The sequence below is a fragment of the Pestalotiopsis fici genome, assembly GCF_000516985.1.
Source record: "Pestalotiopsis fici W106-1 unplaced genomic scaffold PFICI_Scf_1, whole genome shotgun sequence".
Taxonomy (NCBI): Eukaryota; Fungi; Ascomycota; class Sordariomycetes; order Amphisphaeriales; family Sporocadaceae; genus Pestalotiopsis; species Pestalotiopsis fici.
This window is the reverse complement of record NW_006917091.1, coordinates 2,655,695-2,666,651: the sequence shown is the minus strand read 5'-3', so window position 1 is coordinate 2,666,651 and position 10,957 is coordinate 2,655,695. Positions and strand designations below refer to the sequence as shown.

General features: G+C 50.9%; 3 protein-coding genes across 3 annotated transcripts; 1 reads left to right on the top strand and 2 right to left on the bottom strand.

The window, feature by feature from the left end:
- Positions 1–32: 32 nt before the first annotated feature.
- Positions 33–768, bottom strand: PFICI_00811 (uncharacterized protein; the record flags this gene model as incomplete). Its single annotated transcript, XM_007829392.1, has 3 exons — positions 33–281; positions 355–549; positions 610–768. The coding sequence occupies 3 exons, from the start codon at positions 766–768 to the stop codon at positions 33–35; spliced, it is 603 nt and encodes a 200-aa protein (XP_007827583.1).
- A 3,942-nt stretch (positions 769–4,710) lies between these two features.
- On the top strand, positions 4,711–6,205 carry PFICI_00810 (N amino acid transport system protein; the record flags this gene model as incomplete). The annotated part of the gene is made up of 2 exons (XM_007829391.1): positions 4,711–6,084; positions 6,152–6,205. 2 exons carry the CDS (start codon positions 4,711–4,713, stop codon positions 6,203–6,205), a joined length of 1,428 nt encoding a protein of 475 aa, XP_007827582.1.
- A 489-nt stretch (positions 6,206–6,694) lies between these two features.
- PFICI_00809 (uncharacterized protein) lies at positions 6,695–10,519 on the bottom strand (the record flags this gene model as incomplete). Its single annotated transcript, XM_007829390.1, has 1 exon — positions 6,695–10,519. One exon carries the CDS (start codon positions 10,517–10,519, stop codon positions 6,695–6,697), a length of 3,825 nt encoding a protein of 1,274 aa, XP_007827581.1.
- Positions 10,520–10,957: the final 438 nt, after the last annotated feature.

The following is a 10,957-nucleotide window of genomic DNA, read 5'->3' as shown; positions in this document are numbered from 1 at the left end:
CGACCGCTTTGTTTGCCTACTCGCCGAAACTTTTATACCATACCCTCTGACAATGAATGCACATTACTGAATCGCTTCTCCTTGGAATCGTCTTTATCGGTGCGCGCCTTTTCCTTTCGCTCCCACCACATTGATGCCGTTAGAGTACAAGTTGTAAGGACCAAGATGGTGACAACAGAGATCCAAATTGAGCTGTGGACCTGAAGATGAGAAGCTTGGCTCTCCTCCTCTTCTCCGTCACCAGCACTATCAAACCAGACAAAGACCGTACTGAAAAAGGCCTATACTTTTGTTAGTATGTCCGGATTGCAGCCGCCCATTGAAATATTCAAAATGGTAGCGACAACTACATACCATGACCAAATTCGCAGGCAAGTATACCATGGCAATCAGGGTAGCTATGCGCATGGTGCGCGAGTCTTGCGCCGTCTTGTCTGCGAGTGAAAGCATGGTCTTGTTCTCAACCGAGTCGGCCTGGGCAATCTGCGCAAGTCTCACGCCATTGTCATGCAAAAGCTCCTGGCCCCGGAACTTGAGAATGTCATCGTACTTGAGAGAACAAATTCATTAGTAGCTCGGCTATATCTTGACACATGTGCACAGACTCACCATGGATCGAATATCTTCCGAAAAGTTTAGTAGCTTCTTGGTGGTTTCTGTATAGTGTTGCAGCTCTGTAGAGATACCTCTCAGTTCACGTTGGAACCTTTCATGCGTGGACGCAGCGAGTCCGAATCTCTGCGCAACTGCGTCTCCGTGATTTTCCATGGTTGACAAGGTGCTTTGGGTGTTTGCTAGAATTGAACGAGCGTGATGGAGTTTCCGCCGTAGGTTGTGAATGGCTTGTTTGGAACTAAAATCAATGCCGAATTCTCCGTATGGTTTGGAAATAGCTACTTCTTCGTCCTACTCGTAATGACCACAACTCTGGTCAGCTCTCCTCAAGTGCATAGTGAAGGAGTATTCAATGTCGTTGTGGTAGGGCTTCGTTTACCAAACCACGTCAGGTTTGGTTCAAACTTACAAGTACCGCTAATTGTTTGGATATAAAGTTCAAGTACTCTCTCCAACGGTGAGTGGCAACTAGCAGGAAATGTATATGCATCTCCATAGGGTGAGATTCCTCGGTCAAAGAGTACTGTTTCGAGTATTCGAGAGTCAACACAGAGGGTTGCACCATGATGAATGCTGACCTGCGTGTTCCATGGTGGTACTTTTGGTGTATTGCAGACTGGCGGCATGACCAAGGATCTTCGAGTTGGCGTCCGTGTTGCTCGAAATAGCGTATATTATAGCAAATGTCTACCAGTCTTTCTTAGTTACTTTTATACTCATGAGATCCTTCCTCATTTGACACTTACCGTACGTGAGGTCAGCAGCTTCGCTTCGCCTATCTCCAAGCTGCTCCGTCCCCACGTCGTTTCCATTGGCAGAAAAGCGTGCCGAGCAAGCCACAAAGTCTTCATCATGAGCAGACAATTTTCTACCAAATCCCATGACAATTTTTAGGAATTGTGGCAAAACTAGGTCAAAAACACATATTGTTGTAAATAATTCGACTGTGGTGTCAATCCGGCTCCAAGAGTTGAAACGCTGCAAGAATCTGCAATGATGCCTCATCAGATACGAAACATTATAATGCATGTTTTTCAGTTTTGCTCACAATATCCTTGATGAGCCTGGTGGCAGAGTTTTCTAGAGGTAGTCGAATTAGTGTACTTGTTATGATTGAGAGAGACTGGTGCGGATAATGACCAACTTTCAACGAAGTCTCGAGCTCTACCTTGTTCGACACCCACTCGATCTCTTTCGTGATGCCATCAAGCTCAATTCCATGCTCATTTGGACATTTACTTGGTATTGAGCCATTTTCCCGAGGTCTGGTTTTTACAATTTCGGACCTGCAGTCGCTTGATTCCTCTATAAAAAGATTGGGTGATTTCGATTCAAAGTCGGACCAGAAAGTGTGAAGGCCACGACTATCAAGTGTTTTGCGCAACACTCGTAAATGGCATGAAAGTTTCTCAGCCATGATTCATTCGTGAGTTGCAAATGTGGTTGAGCAACCCACCACCGCACATCAAAACAGAATACATGCGCAATGCACACTGGGCTGTCTTTAAGGGCTTGCGAGGAGGTGAATGCAATAGTGGCCTGCAAGCCCCTCACTCTCCTCCCCCTCCTTGCCCACATGCACTCTATCAAGCCGCCCGCCCGCCCTCAGCGCACTGCCTCCTGCACATGCAATAAGTTCCCACCAGTTCTTCAACAGACAACGCATCGCCTCCCCGCAAGGCAGAATGGTGGCTCAGAAGGGTTTGGTAGTACATTGTAGTAGCAGAGACGGCCCGCCCGATGGATTGACAAGGGGCCCGGCAGATATGGGGGCCGAATTCACTCAATCACTGGAGGGCCAGTGTCAGCACCCAGCTGCGTTGGCTGGCTAGCGCCATTTTGCCTGCTTCTCGTCCGCTGGGTCGCCCAAACGCCTCGACAACGCCCGGCGCTTATATCTGTCGGAAAGTGCCTCCCTGCCTGGGTAGGACAATGTGATCTGGTGCAAAACAGAGTTGTTACTCAATTCCTACCTGTTTTCCTTCAATCTCCCAGCCTTACAAACTTGATCAAAATGGCATCCGTGACTCGACTCGAGGCCCGATATGTAGTCCGGGCAAAGCTCGACAGTCTCCTTCGAAAACTATTTGGTTCCTCCTACACTGTCGCGGTATTTTCTAGGCATGTTCCCGTGTACAAGGCCTGCCCAGCTAATCCTACGTTAGAGCCAAGGCGACAGGATTGAGATCACTGCATCGAGAAGTCTTACCGAGGTAGGCAACCCAGTTGGTAATGACCATCGGTGAAGTAGCTAAAAGAGTGACTTTATAGGATGAAATCAGCTCCGTCGTGTCTGGTCGCTGAGTGTTTCGTACACGTTTATCGTGTACACGGATTGATGACATGGGGCGCCGAATACAAGAGGCTTTGGGAATAAGCCTAACATTACGGCCCACCGCGATGACAGTATGAATGCTTCTGGTCTCATTTGATGATTGGTCATTGTCCTAAAGTGCGGTCATCTTGGTACCAAGACTTTCGCGTAATAAAGAGTTGAATTAGAGATGGCCTACAACTTCGAGAAAATCTCAACCAAACAAGCTCACTTCATTCTCCCCGTTGCGCCACCCGACGGTGCCACACTGCTGAGCTACGCTAGTAGCATCCCGTACACTGTAGCCCAACAACAGCCAGTTACATCACTGTATCTTGCCAAGTCTTATTGGAGTATAAAAAAACGCCAACCCATCGCCAAGTTCAAAGACCACACTTGTACAATGAAATCGGTTGCATGAAACTTCAATTTCTAGTGCGGGATGGACCAGATTCTTGAAAATCTAAAACACCATGCAGTCTGTCTATGAAACTCTGTCAGACCCTAGTAATATCAACACCCAACATGTACTTGAATCCTTTGCATCAAAAATCACACCAAGTCCTTCTGCGTGACGACTTTGTTCTTGCCTGCATCTGACAATCGCCTCACTTTCCACAAAAATAGCACTGGCCCTAGGTTTTTAACCTTATTGATAACATATCAATGAGACTGGACATGGGATTAAGAGAGTGGACCGTATTCAAACGCGGTGCACCCTATGCGGTGACTAATAGACTTCCTATTTGGATAGGTAGACGAGGTAGAAGGGGTTTGGGGGGTGGGGAATGTTCTGTACAATAATTGTATACTCAGTTCATACTCAAGACTCCTTGTGATAGGTGTAAAAGAACCTTGGCCGTTCAATAAATGCATAATCATCTGTTCTACCAAGGGCCCAAGCGGCGCATATTTGGCCGTTAGTACCCGCGCCGTCGTAAATTAAACCCCTTTGAATTTGTCATCTAGACCACCAAAACCACACTGTGAGATAGTTTCAAAAGCAGCAAGAATCATCATGATTAACGGGCTTATTGATCAAGAGATAAGATTGCAAAGATATTGACACATTTTGACAGATAACTTGTACGAGCCCAAAAAGCATGGACAAACCGGATTGGCTGGTTGTACAGGCTTTGCACGGGCGATTTCACGGATGCGGCAATGTTTTTCTCACCTTGGTATATATTGAGGCATGGACTAAGGGAGAAGAAAAAATTCTCTTACCTAGGAAAAACTCTTCAAGTTGCACTTATTACGCGTGAGAAACACAGACTGTACGCCTTTTGCTGGTGAAGAAACATGAATTATGGAGACACTAGCGTTGGTTTTACGTATTTTGGTGCGACTTGGTTCTTTTTATGGCTTTTTCGCCTCGTAATTGAAAGACGGATGCCGCCACTAAGACACGACTATAGTCTATGTCTTTCGTAACAAAACTCCACCGGGCATCGTGGGACCTTGCAGTAATGTATGCAAGGAACGCTCCATATGGGACCGTCACGACTCAATGCACCCGACCCGCGGATAAGGCCGCGCCTTTCCAGACTTCTAGAATGTTTAATCCAGTCAAATTCCATGGGTTTGCCATCCCGTCCCTTGCCTTTTTCACTTCTCTCTTCTTGGGATTTCATTACCCTTTTATTACATCACAGACACTTCTTCTTTGCTTTTCCCGTTCCATGACCACTGCTGCCCGTCCAGCCTAACGAGGAGGTCATTGGTTGTTGTTGCTGTCGCTGTTGCGTGAGGACGAGCCCCCCCGGACGAAAAGAGAAAAGATGAGTGCTGCAACTGCCACCCCTGAGCCTATGAAGGCGCCAGCGAGGGGTCCTCAGGATACGGCAGGCGGTGTCACGGATAGCGAATCCGGAAATGTCCAGGAGATCAACGACAGAGACCGCACCGACATTGAGAAGCAAAAGTCGGCGCAGGGCGCGGCGCACTTTAACCGTCTGGGATGGAAGCGTCTCACGGTTGTCCTCTTGGTAGAGGCCATTGCCCTGGGCACGCTCAGTATCCCTTCGGCCTTTGCGACGCTCGGCATGGTCCCCGGCGTGATCCTCTCGGTCGGCCTGGGTCTCGTGGCCGTCTACACTTCGTATATCGTCGGCCAGGTCAAGCTGCGCTACCCCCACGTTTCGCACTATGCCGATGCTGGACGCTTGTTGATGGGCAAGTTTGGCTACGAGCTCGTGGGAACCATGTTTGCGCTCGAGCTCATCTTTACCGTCGGTTCCCACTGCTTGACGGGAGCTATTGCACTCAACAATATCACCGCCCACGGCACTTGTTCCGTCGTTTTCGGCTTCGTCTCGGCCGTGATCCTGATTCTCTTGGCCATTCCGCCCTCCTTTGCTGAAGTCGCCATTCTGGGTTATGTCGATTTCGCCTCCATCATTATTGCTGTTGGCATCACCATCATCGCCACCGGCATTCAGTACACCCACCCCACGGCGGCTTCCGTCGCAACGGCAGCAGCTCCATGGCAGCTATGGCCCAAGGAGGGTCTTGAGCTCGCCGAGGCTTTCGTGGCTCTCGGAAACATTATCTTTGCCTACAGTTTCGCTCTGTGCCAATTCTCGTTCATGGACGAGATGCACACCCCCGAGGACTTCCCCAAGTCGATTGTGGCGCTCGGCATTATCGAGATTGTTATTTACACAGTGACCGGCGCGCTCATCTACGTCTTTGTCGGCCAGGATGTGCAATCTCCAGCCCTCTTGTCCGCCGGAAACACGGTTTCCAAGGTTGCTTTTGGCATTGCGCTGCCCGTAATTTTCATCTCGGGCTCCATCAACACCACCGTCGTCGCCCGATACATCCACGGCCGTGTCTTTGAGCACTCGATCATCAGGTACATCAACACCAAGATGGGTTGGATCACCTGGTTGGCGCTGATTACCACCATTACCCTGATTGCCTGGGTCATTGCCGAGGCGATTCCCTTCTTTTCGGATCTGCTCTCGATTGCGTCTTGCCTCTTCGTCTCTGGTTTCACCTTTTACTTTCCCGCCGCCTTTTGGTTCAAGTTGCTCAAGGAGGGTCACTGGTACGAGAGGAAGAACATTGTCAAGGCGATTGTCAATGGCATTGTATTCGTTATCGGTATAATCATTTTGGGCGTTGGAACATACGCCAGTGTACAAGACATTGTAAGTCGACACATTATGCAAAAGTTGTCCTTGTGCAGAACCGGATTGCTAACTTTGCTCCTACTAGATCAATCAATACAGAGAGGGTACAGTGAGTGGAGCCTTCACATGCGATGCATAGACAGACCGAGGGAATCAGGAAAACAGTCCTGAACCCACTTAATGACGGAGTTCTGGCAAGCACATAAGATGTGCTGGAATCGTTGAAGATCATTGTACATTAGGCATGTGATGAAAAATCTCTACAAAGTAATAAAGCGCGAGACTTGAATGAACCTTCCACATGGATTCGAACCCCCAATCAGCGTACCATCTACCGATTCACGTTTTCCTGTCGTGAAGGAGCCAACAGATTGTGCGAAATGGAACGTGACAGCTTTACTAGGCACTTGGCAGCCTGTTGCATAGATCATACTTTATTCACAAACCAAAACATATCAGCAGAGGCATTGGCATGTATGGGTATTTTATATCATTAATCCGTACCTGTTCCTTACTGCGGCTCTATTTTAAACCCTTCCGCATCTTATATCCAGTCCATTTCTATCGTGACAAGATCTATTATGTATTTTCTAAAAGACTTTCATTGAAATCCAACAATGAACATGGCCTAAACCAAGGCAGTGTTCTTGTATACCAAAATTCTATTACTTCCACCACAAGCCTCCGTCTTGTTGCCATTGCAAGGATAGTCACAGCCGGCCGACAAGGGATCAGCACCAGACGCCACCGCGGCCGAAGAGGAGAGCTGGCCGCCGTAGCACTCGGAGTAGTACTCCTCGCCACAGTACGGGTAGCCGCTCGCGGCGCAGGCGTCCAGGCAGTGGGCAATGGTGGCATTGCTGGAACCGCCCGAGGCCGACAGGCTGACGCCGTTGGGCAGGATGCGGCTCGACGTGTCGACGTAGCAGTCCATGAGGGTCCAGGTGCCGTAGCTCGCGCGCACGCCAAAGGACGACGTCCAGGTTGTGTCGTCGACGACGGACAGGCGGTTGCCGGCGCCGCACGTCTGGGTAGCGTCGCCCGAGCAGGCCATGTTGCACTCGCTGCTGCTTGTCGCCAGGGTTGAGTTGTCGGGCTTGGTGTTGCCGCACCAACATTCCGAGGCATATTCTGTGCCCGAGTACTTGTAGCCCGCAGACTGGCAGGCCGTGGCGCAGGACTGGGGCGTGTTGGTGCTGCCAGAGGTGGCCTGATAGGTGAGAAGTCTGGGGTTACCCGAGTCCACGTAGCAGCCCAAGGCAGAGAAACCAGCAGAGAGAGCCGACGTGGTAGTAGCAGCTGCGCTGGAAGAAGTGGTGGTAGACGAGATCACTGAGCTCGAGGTGGTAGTCGACGTGGTGCTAATGGTGCTCAAGGTCGTCAAGGTGGTTGCGGTTGATGTGGGTGATGTGCTGGATGTCGAGGAAGTAGAACTGATCGACGTAACGGTCGACAATGTGGATGAAGTGATCGAGCTTGAAGAGGATGTTGACGTGGAACTCAACGAGGACGAAGACACGGAACTGGATGACGATGTCGAAGTGACCAGTCTAGCTCCCTGGACAGCATTATAGACGGGCGCCTGAACGCTAGACTTCATGTAACAGGCCGAGCCCTGGAAGGACACAACGACGCACTGACTTTCAGCTGCGCAGGCATCGATACACTGCTGCAAGTTGCTAGTGCTAACGCTCTTGAAGTCGCCACCGGCATGGTCGATACCGCACTCAATCACAAAGGACAGACCTCCAGTGACATACGTTGTACTGTTGGAGGCTGGGCAGACGATACTGGTGGTTGATGCCGTGGCCGATGTAGTTGTCGATGTGCTGGTCACGGTGGTAGAGGACGTGGTGCTAACTGTTGAGCTCAGACTCGTGGTCGCACTCGAACTCGTAGCCGTAGTCGTGGCCGTGGTCGAGCTTCCCGACGCCGAGCTTGTGGTCGAGGACGAAGTAATCAGCTTTGCGCCCCATACACCATTTGATACGGAAGCGCCAAGGGTGGACTTGAGATAGCAGGCCGATCCAGACAGACTGACATCAACACACTGAGAGTTCTGGGCACAAGCATCGATGCAAGCAGCAAATGAGCTGACACTGAGGGAAGTCAGATCACCTCCAGCATGGTCTATGCCGCACTCAATCAGGAACGAAAGACCATTGGACGTGTATACGGTGCTGTTGGACCCCGGACAGGTGGGAGCCGTGCTAGTTGCCGCAGCCGACGAAGTTGTCGTGGTCGCCACCGAGCTCAGGCTCGACGTACCTGTCGTGGTGACGGTGGATGCTGCTGAGCTAGTGGAAGACTTTGACGTGGTTGTCGATGAGCTGGTGGAGGTTGACGAACCCGACGATAGTTTTGCTCCCCAAATACCTGAATTTGATACTGCGGCGCCGAGAGTCGACTTGAGATAGCAGGATGTCCCCGATAAGCTGACGTCGACACACTGGCTGTTCGATGCGCAAGCATCAATGCAGCCCTGGAAGGACGAGACAGTAGTTGAGGTGAGATCACCGCCCGAGTGATCAACACCACACTCAATAGTAAAGTTCTTGCCATTGGACGTCACGACCGTATTGTTGGACGTCGGGCAAGAGATATCGGCCGTGGTGCTCGAGGCCACCCAGGTTGTGTTCTGGTAGACGGTGAGGCGATAGCCTGCTCCGCAATACTCGCTTGTATCATTGGCGCAGAGCATGCTACATTCGCTGTCGCTGGTTCGGTTGGCTCCAGCGGCGAAGCTGTTGCCACAGTAGCACTCGGAGCCGTACTCGGTGCCAAAGTACTGGTACCCCTTGCAGTAGCTGGCGCAGTACTCGAGAGTCATGGAGCTAGTCGACGTGGACTTGCTAGAGAGAGCGTGGCCGCTGGTAGCCTCAGTGTAGCAAGAAACGTAGTAAAAGTCACCAATGCTCTCGGGGGTGCCGGGGGCAGACTGCTGAGCTGGACTTCCGTTGGAATAGAGCGACAGACGATTGCCGCCACCGCAGATTTCGCTAGAGTTGCCGGGACAGGCAGTGGAGCACGAGCTCTCAATGACTTGTTGCGACAGGTATCCAAGCGATGTACCGCAAAAGCACTGACTTCCGTACTCGAGTCCTGCAATCGTGTTACCACCAGCTGCGCAAGTCGAGGTGCAAAGCTCAATCGTGTTGGCGTCGCTCTGATAAGTCATGTTGGTCAGGGTCAATGGAGTCTGATCGGACCAGCAACCCCAGTAAGTCATGTTTCCAGCATAGGTATTGTTGTTGACGCTAGATGAAGTACCATTGAGACTCGGGTTGGGGTAAGGATCATCACCATCCTGCTGGCGAGGGTAACCAAAGTCATAGGATCTGTTGCCATTGCCGTAAAAGTTGTCAATGAACAGACGAGCAAGACCGGCAGATGAGGCCATCATGGCACCGCCATCGTGACCCGAGTTGATAAAGTCGACAGTGTCACAGTTACCGCCGGTCGGGTTCGGGCAGGACGGTGGGAAAGCCTTGATAAAGTTGAAGAATCGCTCGTTACGATTAGAACCAGTAGTGCCAGGAGCGCAGCCCGAAGAATCATCGCCGAGATCTTTAGTTCCGCGGGCATAGTTGACGGCCTTGCTGTTGAAGTTTGCCAGAATGGCAGATCGCCCCTGAGCGACAAGACTTGTAGCATAAGTCATGGGATAGGTGGAAAAGTTGGTAAAGCCCTCTCGATAGACATCGTACGCTGCGCAAGATGCCGTGGAGAATGGCCGATCGGTGCTCAACCATACATAGCTGTTGGGATTGGCCACCCAGTATGATACGGGCGACTTGGTGTTCAGCTGAGCACCAATGGCGGCGTAGCGTTGTACAGTCTGTCCACCCATGGAATGGCCGGCAATGACAATCTGCTTCATGTTGGGGAACAGAGTGGTGTTGTCAAAGTATTGAATGACCTGATCCAGCACCGCATATGAGCTCGTGTTCTTGGAGGTATACGGATACTGGTTGTTGCCTCCTGCCGACCATTGTGATCCTGACCAGACGAGTGCGTTTGTGGTTGATCCGCGTCCGGACTTGAGGCCGTCTGTCCAGGGATAGCCATAATTCTTGTCGTCTCCGTTCGGAAAGTACGGTGCCATGATGGCCACTGAATCGGTATTAATGTTGGAATCAGTTGTCACTTGCGACAGTGCCGACAGCATGTTGGACATGTAAGTGCCGGGGTCTCTGTTGAGGCCATGGACAATGACCACTGCTCGCTGAACATTGCTCTCCACCAGACGCTTGCCCGACTTTCCATGAGAATAGTAATTGATAAGTGTCAGATTATTGTTGGCGCCCGAAGGGTCTTTGATGCGAAAGTATGCAATCTCTGAGCCCGGTACCGAGGGCAACGAGGAGTTAATGCTATCGCCGGCATACTGTTGAGCGAATGAAGGCTCGAAAAGGCAAGCACCAAGTGCCGCCAAGACTGTGTGGAAGCGCATAGTGCGCGGACCGCAAGAGACAAACGATAGAACCAAGAGACAGAAACAATATGATCAGGAAACGAACGACCGATCGACGCAATGGTCACCTCAAACAAGAGAAGTCTGACCCAGATGGTTGGCAAGCGACAATGGGAAGATCTTCGCAAGTGCACACCGTCGCCATGATATAGTACTGTGTAAAAAACGCGTCTCGATAAGCCAATGCCTGCCTTGATGTGAACTATACCCGGATTGTATCCCCTGCTCCTCCCAGATAGGCCAGAAGCTTATCTGCATCTCTAAACTTTGACGTTCGGAGGCTGGTATGGGGATCGTCAGCTAGCCCTGGCACCGACGCCTAGAGCGGCCCAGTTCCTAATTGAGGCTTTAGGGACCCGGCTTTCAGGTGCCCACTGTTGAACTAGCGGTGCCCTTCTGGGAATGGTAAGGCCCAAG